The sequence below is a fragment of the Bubalus bubalis genome, chromosome 3 (assembly GCF_019923935.1).
Source record: "Bubalus bubalis isolate 160015118507 breed Murrah chromosome 3, NDDB_SH_1, whole genome shotgun sequence".
NCBI lineage: Eukaryota > Metazoa > Chordata > Mammalia > Artiodactyla > Bovidae > Bubalus > Bubalus bubalis.
The window spans coordinates 122,329,355-122,347,444 of record NC_059159.1 but is presented as its reverse complement, the minus strand read 5'-3'; the positions used below and the strand labels follow the sequence as shown (position 1 = coordinate 122,347,444).

Genomic DNA, 18,090 nt, shown 5'->3' with positions numbered 1-18,090 from the left:
TTTATTTCTTTGAACAGAAATTTATTCTCAGAATAATGCACAAAAGCATAGGTTGAGGCTGCCGTTGGGAGGCCTCCCTCCCTTCCTCTGCCGCCACCTCCCCTCCTCTTTGAATGCCAGGGAGAACACAGTTGAAGGAAACATGCAATCACAAACAATGATCAACTCTAAAGACAAAAGGTTTGGTCCAAAAGAACTCAACATAATTAATCCAATTACCGTGAAGAGCTTCACTGAGTAGGATTAAGATATTGCAGATGTAGTGTTTCCACAGGGCGGCTCTTCAGTGCACCAGGGGGGCCTGCTTGAGGGAGATGAGGACAGAACGCATGCGGGAGACATCTTTGGCCTGCTTGCTGGACTTGGGGTTAAAGTCACACAGCCGGGCCACCCGTTCCCACTCAGTGCCTGGGGACGACTCCTCAATGTCATTTACAAAGGCTTCTTCTGCTGCCCTGGAAGCAACAACAAAAAATGCTGATTTAACGCAGACTCCCCATGTGAGCTACCTAGTTATGGAAACAACTGCCTCTGAATGCCTAACCTAAAAGCATTCTGATTTTCCGAAGACTAACAGCCCTGGCCCAGGTCAAACTCAGGAGCAGACACATGGCCAGCTTTCCTAGGCACAGGGTGCCCGGACTGCTGTGTAAAATGTTGGAATACAGGTGTTTGGTTCAGGGCTCTCTCCCTCTCTGTTGATACAGAGAATTAAAGCAAGTCCTTAGCCAGCTACCCACTGCCTTCATTAGCAAGGGCAAAGCAGCAGGCTGGCCAAGAACTTGAACAGCAGTTTATGCTGGCCTGTACTGAATTTCAAGTAAATTTAGAGACTTTGAAAGAAGTCCACAGGTCACTCTGCACAACAGCCTCTGGATTTATTCCAGAGGGCTGATCAAAAAGGAATTCAAGACAAAGCACCCATGCTAGCAGGCACTAGAGACTAAAGCCATTCTAGAAGGGTTGTTAGGACATTCTCCAGTTCAGCCAAAAGTTTTGCCATTTTCCCTCCAGCCAGGTGCCGTGGGCCTCTCGGCACACTCTGGCAGGGGTGGGCACCCAGCGGCTGAGAGCCGATCAGTGTGAGTTGCTTTTTGGTAGGATGCTCTTCCAACATTCATTCACACCAAGGTCAGCCCATCCCCAGCTGGGCACTAACTGGTGGGAGCTACAGCCTAAAAGGACAGTGGTAAGAGGAGGGAAGACACACTATTTCATCTACTCCAACAGGCATCACGGGCAAAGCAAAAGCAATGGAGATGACTGGTCTGTGGCAACAGAGGGGTGGCACTCTCACAGGGATGGCCGTGGCAAACACCGCGGAAGCCCAGAGCCACTACAACACTCGACTTCATGGCACACACAGGGGCAGTGAGGAAGGTTTACTTAACTGTTCTAGGCTGTAGCAAGGATGGTTTATGTTTGTGCTTAAAGGTGAAGAGAAGAAAAACGAGAAAAACTTTAGGTCAGATACAGAAAATGAGAATGGGCTCAATGCAGATGGTCAGTAAGCTAGACATGCCCTTGCCACTCTATACTCTGAGGGACGTGCAGCTGGCTTTGCTGGGCCACCCTGCTGCCCAGCAAACCCAGACTCGACCTTTCTAGTCTCCATCTCTACTCCAGAGAGAATGTGCAAAAAGCAAACCCAACACCACCTGTAAGTCCAGCATTTCACAAGTCTCATTGCAAACGCACCCAGGGGCCCAAGAAACTCAGCTCTATTTCCTAGCTGGTTGACGAGCTCAAGGTCAAGGCCCTAAGAGGCTCTACCAGACCTCAACCTGTGGTCTGCCCTTCCCACAAGTTCTTCTCTTCCTCCATTCCACCCTCACCTCCCTTATGTCAAAAGGCTAGTAGGCTAGTCATAAAAGGAGGAAACACACAGCTGAGCAATACTGCTTTGACAACAGGAATTCTTAAAAACAAACTCTCCCAGAGAAGATGCAGTTTTCTTCGGGGGTAAAAGCCACCATGGCCTGTATCAGCCAGCTTTGGCTATCTTGACCTCAAAGTTGGGGGTCTCTCTATGTCAGTGTGGGGGACAGGACATCAGAAGCTGGCAACTAAACAACTATTTCTGATATGAGGCCACAGAGAAACAACTGCAGACCCCCAGAGGAAACAGCCCCCTCTACTCTGACTCTTCTGCCCGGAGGGAGAAGCAACCAACCCCATGTTCTTCAAAGGAATTAAGTGTGGAAAATGCTGCCCAAACTGGCTCCTAACCCAGGACTTTCCCCTCCCCGCCCCTTCCCACCTGGGGCAGAGTGGCAGCAACAAGAGGTCAGAGTCTCCAACCCCCAATTCCAAAACCTTCCCAGATGAGATCACAAATGACCCACATTTTTAAAGTGTTAGCTTCCTTCCCTCCAAAACCCCAAAATGAAAAATGGCAACCAGAGTTGCAGAGAGCTGTGATTCTGTGATAATGGAACATACCCCCAGCCTATCAACTCTTAGGCAGCCCCCACAGTGCCAATCTGAAATAATTTAAAAAGCAAAGCAACTTGTGACATAAAAGGAGCATTAACTCTAAACAAAAAGTAGGAATTAAAACAAGAAAAGGAATTAGTTTTGCAACATACACATAACCAATCACGTCAGCGAAGGGTTGTTTGTAGAAAGCTTCATCTGCCACCCTAGACAGCAAGAGGTCCAAAAGGCAGGCAAGCAGGCAGGAAAAAAGAGAGAACATTGAGAAGTAGAAACATCTCAAATCCACAGTAGGGGCACAAGTGCTCTGGGGAGCTGCTCCCAAGGCTCCATCCTAGCCCAGCGAAGGTCCAGCGCTGACACTCTGCAGGTAAGGCTCCCTGCCGGCCTTCCCCACAGGCTTCTCCGGGCAGTGCTGTCAGCTTCGCCCCCAGGCCTTCCCCCAGCAACGACGAGCATCTCCTAAGTATCCACTGACGGGCTGAGCCCTTTGACAAGACGTTGTGTCCGTTCTATCCTCAACCCCAAGCAACCTAGGGCCACTGAATGTTACTTTAGAGATGACGTGATAGGATGAAGCAAACCTGTTCAGCAGTAAGTGGCAACAGGGGCAGCAGAGCTCACAACCAAGGCTGCCTGAGTTCTTCCTTGTAGTTACTGCTGCTCCCCAACTGGTCCACACTCAGGAAGCCACGCCCCTTCCTGCCAGCCTCAGTCAACATCCCTGGGCACCACTGCCAGACACTAGGCATGCTAGGGCCCAAAGCCAGCTTAATCTTGGATTATCCAACTACTGCTTCCCCACATTGCCTGGCTGGGACCAATTTTCTGTATTCTGGGACCATACAGTCATCTCAAAATGGCACCTTAAAGAAAAAAGCAGCTGGAGGCAAGCAGTGAGAGACCTGCAGACAAGGGTCCTGGCTCCGGCACCAGTGAACTGTGGGTCCCTGAACACAACTGTCTGTCCACTCAGTTCCTGCCGGACTTGACTGCTGACGATGTACAGCCCAGAAACCAGCACCTCATCCTGAACTCTCACATTGGAATGGGTCAAAATGGGAACTCTGGGACAAGAAGGAAGAGGGGTGAGCTGGGTGGAGGAGTTTACAAAGCAGGGGAGAGGCTCAGTCCCTGGGCTGGCCGGCCCCCCTCGCCCAGCATGGGTGGACAGGGAACCTCCCATAAGGAGTCTTACCCTGTCCTTTGCCTGGTGAGTTTGGGGCATAGGAGTGGGAAGGAGGTTTTTAAGGACAGTCATGACTGGTCATTAACCTAAGCTCACATATTTATTTGAAGAGAAATTCTAGTATTTTTAAACTCAGACCCTTGCTTTGCTCCCATTTTGGTTTATACATAGGAGGTGTTTTGTGGAAATTTAAAGAAGCCTGATTGTAACTCCCAAGTGAGTCAGGAGAAAAATAGAGTAGTTTGTGGGCACACGGAGTGGGAGGGAAAGGGAAGGCAGGCCAGCTTGTAAACCCCCAATCCTTTCAGTTTACACAAAGGCCAAAACCTAATCAATTTCAACTTGTGTCTGCCTCTACTGGGAGAGAATAAAGGTTTAATGACTCCTGTTGAAGGCGTGTCTAACACAAAAGTTTGTGTCAGGCTTTTACTCCTTTGCAGCTAGCTTGAGACGAAGGAGCTGTTGGTAACAGGACAGCACAGCACCAGAACAAAAGGAAAACCACACACATCAGCTCAGGTGCCCTTCCACCTGTTTTGTTCTTTACCCACCAGACAGAGGGCCTGAAAGCAGCAATCCTTAGGCAAGGCAGAAAGGGACCCTGAACATGGAGGGTCAGCCAGGTTTTACCAAGTACTGAGAGCAGACCCAGCCTGAGGCAACTCACTAGGGTAAAAGGGGCCTCTCACGGTGTCTGTGCAAAGCACCCACCCTTCTTTCTTCAGAAATCTGAACTTGCACCTGGGGGAAGTAATCTTGAATGAGTACATTATAAAGGAACCAGGGCCCATCAGCTTCAAACTAACCACAATCTCTCAGCAGAAGCCCCGGTAGCTAATGCTACTCTTAGCAACTCAACTCCAACCAGAGAGGAGCCCCACCATATTTGCAACAGAACTTCAGGGGGAACCGGACAGCACGCCTGCAGAGTCCATGCCCCACAGGAGGGTGGCCAGGACAGAGGCTCAAGCCTGGCGCCCGAGGGAGTGACAGAACCGAGAATGGCCAACGGGAGACAGGCGGCGAAGGCTGCTGCACACACAGGCCACCTGTTCTGCCGTGGCTGCCCCACGATGGCAAAGAGGTCAGCTCCCTCTTGCCTGGAAGATTTCCAGCTAAGAGCTACCAGAGACAAGGGCACAAAGGTTCTCTCCCACGAAAAGTACAAAGAGCCCCAGGCCGCATCTGATCCATCTTTACACTGAAGTGAGTGGAGCGCCAGTGCAGTGAAGCCAGTTCCAGGTCTGGCAGGGGAAGCAAGCCCACTGCCTGCACCCAGCAGACAGCGCGGCCCCTGCTTCTCTTTCTGAGCTGCTTCCAAGTGGACTCCAGGCGCAGAGCATTTAAAGACCATAGTTTCTGGTCGGTGGTCATAGGAGAGGGACCGTGTTTACTCCCTGCAACTACTCAACCTTCAATGAGCATGGAAATTCGGAAAAGAGCATTTTTAAAAAGTCACCTCAAGGTTTTCTTCGACACAGATGATAAGCACCCAGAGAACCTTTAATCCAAAGTCACTGTGTGGGAACATCTTGGCCGCCTGCTGACAGCGCACATCCCACTACTGGACCCTGTGGGGAGCAGCCCTCAGAGACCTAAGCTGGATTTAGGGGCAGTGACATGACGGAGTCTATAATCATCTCTGAAGTACTGAGATCCTGGATTAGTGATGAAAGCGGCCTTTCATTTCAGGGTTAGGTTTTTAGACATGGACTCATCCATGAGATGATACCGCCTTCTGTGGAATCATACCATTACAGGCGGTGCAGACTAACCAAACTCTCAGCTGCAGAGCTAGATTCACTGCAACTAGGCTGGTGAAAAAACAGGCTGAGTTATTCTTGTAAAGACCCGAGAGACTTGCAACTTTCATGTTTCACATATATTTTTTAAAACTTGCAAAGACATTTCACACTAAAAGAGGTGGCAGCTGAAAACCTACAACGGCTGTGGAGACGGACCCGACTGTACAAGAAGCAGCGTAGACTGACCTGTTGTTGGCTTTTGTCTTCTGTAGCTGCTCATCCTGCCTCGCATACCACTCGTCCAGCTCCTTTATTGCTTTTTCTTTCCACTCCGCTTCCTGCTTCCGAGAATTGGCATCTTTAAGGGAAGGAAAAGAAAGACAACACAAATGAGGCAAAATGCAAACTGAAGTTCATTTATTTGGGGCTTATTAACCTCATGCTGTGTGCGGGTGCATGTTAGAAGGCGAACAGTAGAGAAGAAAGATAAAATTCTATTTTCCTAATTTGTGTGTCCAGCTCTCTCTACCAGCAATTCTACTCAAGGTGTTTCTGCACAATTTATCCCAGTCCACCTACACCTTAGTGGATCACTAGTTTGGGGGTTTGAGTAGAGAGAAGTGGAAATACCAACTTAATTTTTAAAAAGGCTTTTGAGACACCAACTGGGTAAGAAGCAACTACAGATGATTCTTTAATAATGCTGCCAGGTCAGGGTGGACTATTCATATTAGGTCATCTTCTAATAAAATTTCCTCACAAACTATATTCCACACCCCAAGTTGGATAGTTAATGGTTTTGTGAACAGAAGGCAGCACTCTCTTCACCAGATGCACATTTACAGAGCAGGGTGATATCAGAAAACCTATTAGAGGTAGAGATGATTCCAGAACCAGGCAAGAGCAGAATATAGATGGAATTGAGGGGACCACAAAATATCTACTCCTGCTGAGACAGCAGAGTGAGTTTGGCAGAGCTAGGACAGAAGAGAAAAATCCCAATGGGGAGAACTGTAGGGTGAGGCGAGGGATCGTTATTAGTGGCTTTCCACGAGGTTCTAGACGAGCGCGCAAAAACACTCCTAGGCCTTCTACACTGGATTCTCAGCCATCAAGTTTCTCAGAACTAAATATGAGTTCCCCTAAGATACTAAGCTAAAGACACGTCAGTAAACGGTAGAGAGAAAGAAATACAGATCATACTACTGCCACAGCTGAGCCCTGAAGTCACCCTGCGACTCCACTTTAAGCACATTCTCAAAAATGTCCTCTCTGGCAGGTTACTTCACACACATCTCATTTAATTTTACAACAATCCCAAGAAAGCAAACTAGTTCCATCTTCAGCAGTGAGAAAAACTACAGCTCAGCAAGTCTGAGTAACTTTCCCAAAAGTTCTAAGTGGCCAAACCAAGATTCACACCAAGATTTGACTCTAAAGCTCACACATTCTTACTTCACTGTGCTGTCTCCACAGGGAGGGATGGAAAAAGGGAGGCAGAGCCAACAGAAGTCACAACTGTGGCCAGCAGATGGGCACCAGTGATCCCGACTAGAGTCTGGACAATGCAGAGCCAGAGCCCAAAATGTAACGGGTGTCCTTGAGGAGAGTACAAAGCAAACAACTTCTTGAAGGAAGAAATGATGCTTTCAGGGGCAATTTTAGGGCCTTTGCAAGAAAGGTCTCACTGTCTCTAACTACTAGAAATAGACTGGTAGCAGCTAAAAGATCCCCCAAAGTTTCCTATTATAAAGAACTTTTACCCGGTTTCCTAACTTATCAGAAGGTGACCAACCTAATGCTCAAGAGAATTATTTCACTCAAAATTTTCCACTGATATGTATACCAGTAAACTTCTGATGTGTGTTTGTCCATGGCATTAAGTGTATGTGGAGTAGAGGGCACTGTGATGCAGGGAGAGATGCTGTGGGCCAATGGTACCCTGTGGACAAGAAAAAAATTTAAAATATAAGGTCTCCTTTTCAGGAGTTGTGAAATTACTTCCAAAAAATTAGTTTTGGATTGGGGAGTATTTTCCTTTTGTGTCATCTAATGATTTTTTTAAAAAACGTTATATATTAGAATCAAAATATGGAAATTTATCTCTGAAAAAGTAGTCAAAAACTGTGTCCATTTGCACAGATTACAGTTAATGCATAAAATAGTGTCTGTAAACCATCTTCTTGCTTTTATAGATTTAAGAAGTGACACTGGCAATAAGAATTTAGAATTCTTAAATGCTTAGCTTGATGCAGCAAAGATCTAAGCTGTAATACAACCTCTTTCTATCGGGGAGGGAGAAGGTAGAGCAGGGTTCACGGACAGCTGTCTTCTCTGGTCATGCTCATTACTGTTCACAGTAAATTATTGGAGAACACTTCCCACAGCTAAGCTGAAAACCAGGGATACTGCTTATCTATTTTTAGCATCCTGCACTTTCTCATAGTTCTTGCAAGGGAAAAAGGTGAAACTGCAGAAACACCTAATTCATGGACCAACTTAATTTGATTCCATTGCAACATGAGGCCAAATATCTGACTTCCCTCAGGAAGGCATCTTAAAAAAACGACACTTTGTGGAATATTCCCAAAGAGCCCATATTGTTAACTGAAAAAGGAAATGAAATTTTTCCACACACCAAAGTGTACTCTTCTCCATGTAGAAGTCAACTTTGCTAAACTTTAGGGAAAGAGAAAAGATATATCTGAGTTCTGCAACACGAAGATTCCAGTAGCAATAACAGTTGCTACGTAAGTCTTGCCTCAAAGTCTACTCAGAAGAGATACTTGAAGAATAGCAAGAAGCAAGGCTGCTAGCACCATGAAGACCAATCTTCACCTTTTAAAAACTATACTATCCAGTACAGTGACCGCTAGCTTCATGTGGCTATTTCAATTTATTAAAATTAAATAAAATTTAAAATTCAGTTTCTCAGTCATACTAGCCACAAGCAGCTAGTGGTTACATACAGAACAGCACTGATACGGAACGTTTACATCATCAAAGAAACTGCTATTGAATAATGCTGAGCGATTAAGTGTGCCCGCTGTTTGGAAAGCCACATAAATTATGCTGGTAGACACTAATTGGCTGTATTATCTGGGTCAAGTCCTTTCCTATTTCTAGGTGTCAGTTACACCATCTGAGTCATGTTTTCACTAGTTCAGTCATTCTCAAGAAGGAATAATAACGCTGTCACTGTGGTTACAGACGCATACTGCTATTTCTAGATGTACAATAAAATATTTATGCATAAAGTATCTGGTGTCTATATCTGAATGGATCAGAAAAAAAATTATGTGTATATTCACAATACACATATAAATGTGTGGGCATGTGAGTGGGCTTCCCTTGTGACTCAGCTGGTAAAGAATCTGCCTGCAATGCAGGAGACCTGGGTTTGATCCCTGGGTTGGGCAGATCCCCTGGAGAAGGGAAAGGCTACCCACTCCAGTATTGTGGCCTGGAGAATTCCACGGACTGTATAGTCCACGGGATTGCAAAGAGTCAGACATGACTGAGCCACTTTCACATTAGTGTACAAAACATATACAGGATTTCCCTGGTGGTCCAGTGGTTAAGAATCCACCTTTCAATGCAGGAGAGGGAGTTCCATCCCTGGTTGGGGAATGAAGATTCCACATGCTGCGGGGTAACTAAGCCTGCGTGCCACAACTAAAACCTGCCACAGACAAATAAATATTTAAATACTAAAAATAAAAGCATATACACACACCTCATTTATACAGACAGCCAAATATGGCAAAATGTTCACTACTGAACCTGAAGGAAGGGGCACATTTTACTCTCCCTCTTTCTGTGTTTGAAATTTTAATAAGAAGTTGAGAACAGTACTTTATGGTTAACATCCCCTGCCCCATCACACCTTTTCAACATGCATGGACAGATACCAAGTCTCTCCTAATCTTGACCAACAGCTGACACTCCATGGCGAAGGCTCTTCACCAAAGGCCGGGCTGACTGGCACTGACCTCAGGCTCGGCCTGCTCCCAAAATGCTGTGAGCTAAGTGCAACGCTGCTGAGAGATGGGTATGGATTCTGAAGCAGGGCAGACTTAAGCTGAAATTCTGACTCTACCACTTTTAGCTGTGTGATTCAAAAACTTACTCTGCCTATGATCCTCCTTTTCCTCACTCATGAAAATGTAAGAACTCACAGGGTGTGAGGGTAAGGAGACCCAATTGTCCGTATTTCCTAACATTCCTCACATTTTCCTCTTAAGCATTACCTTCAATTCAGCCTTCAAATTGTCAATGGACTGTGCAGTCCCTTGCATGGATATAACATCTTCAGGTTTATGAAGCACTTTCATATTTACCATCTCAGACTACCCTTGGGGTTGGTAACACTCTTACTTCACAGATGAAGAAACAGGCTCTAAGGTTTGAGCAACCAAATGCCTACAACTAGTAAAGAGTTATGGTTTGGCCTGGAACCCAGTCTTTCACTCCAAGGCTCCACAGCGCCACTCTGCCCTTCCCGAGAAGAGAGGATGCACTTGTGACTCTGGGCTTGTGATGAAGCATCTCCATGCAGGTGGTGGTGTGATTTTCTCATTGTTAAAGATACCCTCCCCGAAACTGGACACGGACATTACGGCTAATTCAAGTTAAAGATGTGTAACAGTAGAGTCAAGGTCAACTATTCCACTGAAAACAAACACCCAAAGACAGAAAGGGATTCCTTACCAAGGGCTTCCAAGCGTTCTGTTTGCTCTTCTCTCCATTTACGGATACTTTCAGGCTCTGACTGCAATCGATCCACTTGTGAAATAGCTGCATAACTGTCTGTCGGCCCATTACTCTCCTTAACAGAAAACACAGTTGTGCTCTATCAGTACCAAAGCCTCCTCCCAGACATGCCCTTCACCCAGGTTAGAACCCCTGGTTGCGTGCCACACTGACGGCTGCTCTAAATGTAAAGGAGCAACAGCAGCAGCCTTACATGCTGGTTGGAAGTTTTCAACGTGATGCGCTCAAGCCTTACAACCCACAAGGGAGGCAGAGTAGTTGTTATCCAGCTACTAAATGAGACATGAGTGGGAGAAAGCAAAGTTGGGGAAGTGGGTAATGGACTTACTAGGAAAACAGTATTATGAATTTTGCTTTCCTTACTTGACAAAGAGACTGTAATATCTTCAAAGTAACAAAGATGAATACACAGTACAGTAAGGACCAGAACCTGACACTTCCAAATGCTTATTATACAATACAGGGAAAAGTTCACTTAATACCACCTCGGCAAAATACAGTGGATTCTAGGGAAAAGAGAGTCCAAAAAAAAAACCGCATAGTTAGTACAGTCATACCAAGAAAAAGAAAAAAAGGCAGGCAAATGTGAATCCCAGTGTACGTGGCAGGGGGTAGGAGGGAGCGGGTGGGTAGGGGGCTGACTCTTCTTTATAGTGGGTAAGATTGGGGAGCAAGTTGATAAAGATTCAAATGGAATCTAATCTTTAGAGAATTATTGCACCTACTGAACTAGGAATATGACCAGCTTAACCTCAGCAGGCTGTAAACCAAGATGGAAACAAACTATTTACAGTAGTATTTACTTATTATTAGCACTGTCCATGTTTCAGCCACATAAACCCTTTATCTCCCAAACACCTTGCAAGGCAAATTTTTATTCCCATGGCACAGCTGGAGGATTAAACTGAGACCCAGGGAAATGACGTGTCCAAATACATAGCTAGTAAGAGACAGAGTCAGGACTGAACCCCATTCCACCTCCCTCCAAAGGCCAAGCTCTAAACCAGGGTTTGGAAACTACAGCCAGCTCAGCCACCTGTTTCTATAATTAAATTTTATTGAAATAGAGCCATGCCCATTTATTTACATACTGTCCATGGATTTTTTCATGTTATAACAACATAGTAGTCTGACAGAGAACTTACACTCTATCAAAGCTTAAAATGTTTACTATTAATATTGGTCCTTTACAGAAAAAGTTAGTCTACCCTTGGGGTAAACCAATTAAGACTAATCTCATCCTTCTTGACAGTTAACTGGTTGAGGCTGCGCAGAAACCCAGGCAGAGGCAAAGCACCAAGCTGTTTCCCTGGACTACAGTGAAAAGGGAAACATCTAGTCAAAAGGGAAACAGAGGACTTATGTTGAGTGGTTGGGAGAAACCTCCATGCTGTTCTAGATGGTGTGACACGCACATGTTGAGACCTGGAAGTGTTTGTAGTCATTCTGCCACCGTGAAAGAGTATAAAACTGCAGTCAGCCAGCAGAACCAGAATCCTAGAGGAACTGAGTCAGAATCCTGGTCCGAGGACCCCTGGCCTATCCGAGTTCTTTCAATTATAAGAAATAGTAAATTCTCTGTATTTAAGCCCATGTCAAGTTGGGCTGGTGGGCTTCCCTGGTGGCTCAGTGGTAAAGAACCTGCCTGCCAATGCAGGAGACACAGGTTCAGTCCCTGGGTCGGTAAGATCCCCTGGAGAAGGAAATGGCAACCTACTTCAGTATTCATGCCCAGAGAATCCTATGGACAGAGGAGCCTGGCAGGGTACAGTCCATGGTTTCGCAAGAGTTGGACATAGTAACTAAACAAGTTGGGCTGGTAACCAGAAGCTCAACAACACAGAGGGAAAATAATGGTAGTTATCACAAACACCAGCCACCCCCACCATCACTATAATCTAAAAGCTAAATGGTTCGAATGTTGGTCCTACCACAGACTACCTTTGTACTTTCAAACTCCTGGATTCACCTCTGTATGCCTTATGTGTAAATGGGAATAACAACAGCATAGACCCCTCAGGGTGCCGTGAGAATTAAAAGGAAATTCAGCACAGTGTCTGACTCCGCACGGCACGCTGGCAGCCACTGTCGCCACTGCCACCATCATGAGGGGGTCATCTCTTGAGAATAAAGTTGCTAACGCTAGGGCCAGGCCAATCACGTTTTAAAAGAATGCTCTATCAATGTCTGTCTTCAAATCCTTCCACTTTGGCAGGTAACATACCAGTTACTGATACACCCAGGAAAGTCAAAGGAGTGGCATCCTTTCTAGGACAGTCAATTCAAATCACAGAGAAGGAAGACTCTCAACACTATCATTCAACATCATCAGAGCTGTTGTACAGAGTCTGTACCTGGTAGTATTCTCCATTCGTCATTCCATCAACAGCATCTGCAAGACATAACATTTCAATCTGTCAGTGCTGGGCAAATGCTGGGCCAAAGGGTTACAAGGTATGACATAATATCATGTGTTATAAGTACTGTAAGTTACTAAACACTATCCCCGGGCGAGATACCAGAGAGAACAATGCACAACTTTCTAGTCAATGAAACCAAGATGTGCATACACAAATGACTTCACCAAAATGTGGACAAATCTGTCTAAAAGCTTTTCATGAGTATCTTCTGGCTTACAGAGATAATACTTAGAAGCCTGGCAGAAGAGCCTCACAGAGCAAGTTTCTCTATGAAGGTTCTAGAGAAGGCAAAGGTATGAAAGGGTGGCCTAGAATCCTTTACAGCAAGCAGAGATATGCAGCTTCATGTTTCAACCAAGGTGCTTTCCCGGAGGTCAGGACTCTCCATCCTTTGGCTGGAGCAGGTTTGGCACCTGAGGGAGGGTCTATAGTTGAGACTTCTTGCTAATGCCTCTGGTTCTCTTGCAATTAGTCCAGAACAGTAAGATTTGGGCATATCAAAATAAAAGCAGTGTTTTCAAGGATGCAAGTTACAAAAACTCAAGGTATATACAATCTGATCTTATTAGCACAATTAATTACTCATGAGCTAAATGAGAAAGTCGATCTCAGAAATATGAAAAATGTCTAAGACCTCGAGATTTTCAAGCCATACAGTATAAAATGAAGGTCCACAGGCTGAACATATTTTCTTTAAAATGCAAAGTACTTAATCAGGAAATTCCACAAAATCAGGATTTCTTGTGTGTGTGTGTGTGTGTGCGCGCGCATGCATGTGTATGTGTGGAGCGAGGGAGGGTGTACAGACAAGATCTGGCGATAATGGGCCTACATTCCTTAAATGAAGGCAGCCTTCATGTGCAGCATGCTCTGGACAACCTGCCAGTCCCCACTGGCCCCATTTTATGTTTTTAACCCATTCTGTGTGTCACTAATTCAAGTTACCTGATTGGTCCAATAAGTATGTGTTTCTAATCCATGCCCTGACCCAACAGCTATCACTGAGAGTCTGGACAGGGCCACACAGCAGCCCTTCAGAGTGGCCGCTCTGCCTTCCCTTGAAAGCTTCAATACAGGCACCATAAAAACGCAGTGCCCACCTACATATTCTACGTATTCTTTATCTGTTGGCTGACTTATCTCTACTGCCTACCATGCAGGACTTCTAGTATTTTGTCCAACTGTTTTCAAACTACCATGACTGTGTTACTGTGTAAGAGAGAAGAGATGAACCTAAAAGATATAAGAACCCAAGGAGTAAAAGGAATGCAGAGGAGCTGGTGTGAGTCACCGTCACAGGCCCTCAGAAACATCAGAGCTTTTCCGAGCAGCCAGAGGCAAGGTGCCCTCAGCCACATTCTTTCCTTTGAACAGGCAGAGGTTGCGAACCACTCCTCCAGTCTTCTTGGTTTCTAACTGTAATAATTAAATCCATCTTAACTGCCTATTTTCCAAATCAACTTCATTGTCTTGCTTCTCCCAATTACCCTCCACTTGGCTTTTGGAGTACTGAAAACTTTCATTTCCTCACTTTTAAAAAAAAAAGAAGGAAAATGGAGACAAAAGAAAAGGCCACATACTTTCATTACTCGGCCTATTGGTTTCTATTTTTTTTTAGTTTATCTAATGCATATACATAAAATTTCTTTGAGCAAAATTAGACTCCTATAACAGGTGCTTTTAGTAATCCATTTATCTATATCATTAAATTCTCAACTTTTTAAGAATGAAAACACCCACTACTTATTGCTTCCAATGTGCCAGGCACAATGTTAATTAAACACTTTTTACACATTAAGTTTTAATCCTCACAACAAATATCTATGTAGCAGCAATTCACCAATGACCTTAAAATATGTGTATAGTTGGTTCCTTGAGAGGTAAGTAAGGTGTTCTTGAAGGAGCAGGTAATTGGTGACAATGTTTTCCCTCTTAAATTTACTTTTGAGTTTGAGCATGTTTTAAAATTTTTACTAAGGTGACAGCAGGAAAAAAACTTTAAGGTCCCCTTGTTGTGCCAAACTTCTATCCTGAGGTAACCACCTGACATTTGAATTTCTTCTTTACTAAACTGCCTGCATTTTGCCCATTTTTCTGCTGTATTTTGATCTCTAAGTATTCTTTCTGTATTAACTATTTGTTCTCTCACATTACAAATATTTTCCCCATTATCTTTTTGTATGATTTATAATAGTTAATACCCAGAACTACTTAACTTGTATGAGACATTATCAGACTTTTTTTTCCTTTATGAGTTCTCTATCTGTTCTGATGATGAAGGCCTTTCCTACTCTTAGGAAAACAAAAAGGCATTTACTTTTCTTCTGGTACTTTAAAAAAAAGCCTCTTCCATCCACTTGGAGTTTATTTTTGTATAAAATTAATAAAGCGAAGTAACTGTAAATCTTTGAGCCTCAATGGCTAGTCCAGCCAGGCCTACTTTCTGGTTAATATATTATAGTTAACAATTATCCAGTTAATATATTCCAACCCAGGGCCATTGGCAGTAGGAGAGACTTTGATCACTACTCCAGACACAACAATTCTCATCCCATAGCTCCAAGTCACATGTTGCTTGTCCTGTAGGTCTGAAGACTCACCCAGCGTTGCCAAGTCCTTTGAGCTTTCATTCGTTACTCTTCTACTGTACTTACTGACATTCAACTGGCTCAAATGAAAGGCCTGTCTGTTGCTATAGAAACATGCAAAAGAAAGGCCACCCCAGGGCCTTGATTCATTAGGACAGCTAAGCTAGGCAACTTAATGCTCCAGAAGGAAACTTTCTAGGCACCTCAGACAGAAACAAGGGCCAAGAATAAATTTCCAGAGATGAAAGACTATCCCAAGCCCACTTCAACTTCATTTTCCCCAACCACTGGAAGTCAGGAAGACCTGGGTCTGAATTCCTATGGAGTCATGTATTAGCTTGCCACTTTCTGAACACTGCTTCATTTCCACAATGATCAGTTCTCCCCTGAAACAGAATGACACCACCACTCTACCTGCAGAGTTACTGCATGGATCTGAAAGTACAGGGCACCTGGGCACAGCAAATGTGCATATCACTAAGTATCATGCCTGCAATTTCCCTGAACTTTCCTCCACCACTACCAAGAAAATCACTCTCCTTAAATTCACATGCCTCTCGTACTGTGAGTGCCTCACTGCCTTACTCTCTCAGCAGCTCCTTGATCGCTTCTCTTCTCCTCCTCCATCCTTAGTGCTCAGGATTGAAGGCTTTTCCTCAGCTCTGCTGCTGCTGCTAAGTCGCTTCAGTCGTGTCCGACTCTGTGCAACCCCACAGACGGCAGCCCACCAGGCCCTGCCGTCCCTGGGATTCTCCAGGCAAGAGCACTGGAGTGGGTTGCCATTTCCTTCTCCAATGCATGAAAGCGAAAAGTGAAAGTGAAGTCGCTCAGTCGTGTCCGACTCTTAGCGACCCCATGGACTGCAGCCTACCAGGCTCCTCTGTCTATGGGATTTTCCAGGCGAAAGTACTGGAGTGGGCTGCCATTGCCTTCTCCTGACCATTTGTTCTTCCTCAGTATCCAGGAGCCACTTCACTCAGCTGGTTACCTCCCACCTCTAAACTTATGTTTTTCTCATCTCCTAAGGACTGAGGGCATCATCCAAGGCTCAGGCTTAGCCCCTCCTTCATGGACGTTTTCCCCAAGTCTGGGGGAGTTCAGATATGTTCCTCTTTCCTCAGTCTCTGTTACTGCCTCCTGTCTGTATAGCTCTGCACAGTAACACATCAGATACAGAGTTCCCTCTTAAAATCTGTTTCTTCAGTGCACCCCAAAGCCTATCGGCTTTGTAACACCCTTCTCACCCCACTCCCAAAGAACAATGTGTATACACATTATAATAACGTGTATAGTAATTACTGTACACAGCAGGAACTGTGTATAGTAATAACATACCAGGTTCTGTGTGTAAGCACTTTACAGATGCTCTCCAATATAATCCAACCCTGTGTGGTGTTTATCTGCACCTTTAACAAAGAAGAACATTGAGGAAGGGCAGTAGCAGGTTATGTGAGGCAGGTTATGTGAGTTGTATGAGACCACAGAGCTAAATCCGCCCTCAAGCAGTCCATGCCAGCACAGGATCTTCACCACTAGAGACAGAGAGAGAAAGAGGAGAGAGAGGAGGAAAGAGAGAGAAAAAGAAAACATGTCCAACTAGTGCTCTAATCCCTAAGGGAAGTGCTGACCACTGCACGTTGTTTTTTTTTCTGACCACTGCACTGTTACCAACCTCAACTACACTGTCAAGAGATGGCTTTAAGTCTCTAAATGCTTAGTTCACTAAGAAAGCCCTTCCTAGGAACTAAGTCAGCAATCATCCCTTCCTTCCCTTTGCTGAAAGCTTGATGACCAAGGGATCCGTGTGTCCAATTATACTCTTTCCATTTTACCTCTCCTAACTGCCGTCGCCAAGATCTGCCATTCTATCCAGGACCTCTGCAGCTGGATGTGCAGTTTTTGCATATTCCTGTGTACATACTGTGTGCCTGCCCTCCTTCCTACTAACTGGTCTGTGTAGGCTCAGATTTGCCTTAAGTCTGGCCCAACTGCGCCAATGCGGTTGCGCCTCTGAGGCCAGGCTCAGGGCACAGCAATTGCTCAAGGAAAAGTTCCTGAACTGAATGGGCTTCCTCTGGCTCCTAAGCTTGTCATCCCGTTTTCTTGGCTTCTTTAGCCCGTCCGTGCCCAAGAGCGCTCAAACACACTCTTTGGACAGACTAAGCCTGCCGAGCCTGGGTTTCCGGATGACTGGGCCCGGGGCTCGTTTCCTCTTCGCACTCAACCTCCCGGACGGAGAGGCACAAGAGTTACATAGAGCTCTCAGACCCACTGTGGGCCGAGTTTCCGGAGCAGCGCTTCCGCCCCGAAAGCACCGCACTTACCTGGAATCCCCGGCGGCTCGCCGTGAGGCTGGGATCCGGGGGCGCCGCCGTCCAGGATGGCGAAGGCCTCGTCGTTCTCTATGCCCGCAATCTCGCTCTCCTGCTGCGCCAAGAAGGCCGCGGCAGGATCCTCTTCGCCGGCCACTCCGTTCCCCAGGGCGGGACCGCCAGCGGGGACGCCGAACGGATCTAACTCAGCCATGGCGGGAAGTTCGACGGCACCGACTTTCAGAGAAACACCAACCGACCAGCAAACACCACGTCCGGCAGCGGCCGCTGTGCTTGCTCCTGCTATCAGAGGCAAGTTGGAGGAGGGAGAAGGCGGAAGCGGAAACCCGGCCCCAATATCCGGCCGGTCCAGGCAGTGTTGGAGAGCCGAAAAGGTAATACCCAATCAGAGGGCAGAAGTAGCTCCAGAGTTAACAAATCAGCAAGAGGAGAGGCGGACCCCCGAGTAAAACTCGTGACTCGGGAAGCACCTGCGTGGAGGGCGCTGAGCCGAGCCAGCACTGGGCGGGCGGAAGTAGTAAGTGATTTAAGGTAGCCTTGCTTGATCCGGCTTTGGGGCTGTACTGACCCGGGACCGCCATCTCGGACGGGACTCGCTTGTTGAAC

At 45.8% G+C, this 18,090-nt stretch overlaps 1 protein-coding gene across 4 annotated transcripts; it reads right to left on the bottom strand.

The window, feature by feature from the left end:
- On the bottom strand, positions 1-17,833 carry CLTA (clathrin light chain A). Of its 4 annotated transcripts, XM_006073595.3 has the most exons (7): positions 17,476-17,833; positions 12,498-12,535; positions 10,081-10,198; positions 5,617-5,728; positions 2,589-2,642; positions 1,392-1,427; positions 1-455 (listed from the first exon to the last, which is right to left on the bottom strand). In XM_006073595.3, the coding sequence occupies exons 1-7, from the start codon at positions 17,675-17,677 to the stop codon at positions 284-286; spliced, it is 732 nt and encodes a 243-aa protein (XP_006073657.3). In that variant the 5' UTR covers positions 17,678-17,833; the 3' UTR covers positions 1-283. The 4 variants fall into 4 exon arrangements, with proteins under 4 accessions (XP_006073657.3, XP_044795978.1, XP_006073658.3 ...); XM_044940043.2 differs by lacking the exon at positions 1,392-1,427 and having other exon boundaries at positions 17,476-17,832; XM_006073596.3 differs by lacking the exon at positions 2,589-2,642 and having other exon boundaries at positions 17,476-17,831.
- Positions 17,834-18,090: the final 257 nt, after the last annotated feature.

What these genes read in the sequence shown, in the direction of transcription:
- CLTA (XM_006073595.3), bottom strand. Translation starts at nt 17,677, where the DNA reads ATGGCTGAGTTAGATCCGTTCGGCGTCCCCGCTGGCGGTCCCGCCCTG. An exon ending in CGAGCCGCCGGGGATTCCAG is followed by an intron (nt 12,536 to 17,475) that starts GTAAGTGCGGTG and finishes TATGTCTTGCAG; the next exon opens with ATGCTGTTGATGGAATGACG. An exon ending in AGAACGCTTGGAAGCCCTTG is followed by an intron (nt 5,729 to 10,080) that starts GTAAGGAATCCC and finishes CTTCCCTTAAAG; the next exon opens with ATGCCAATTCTCGGAAGCAG.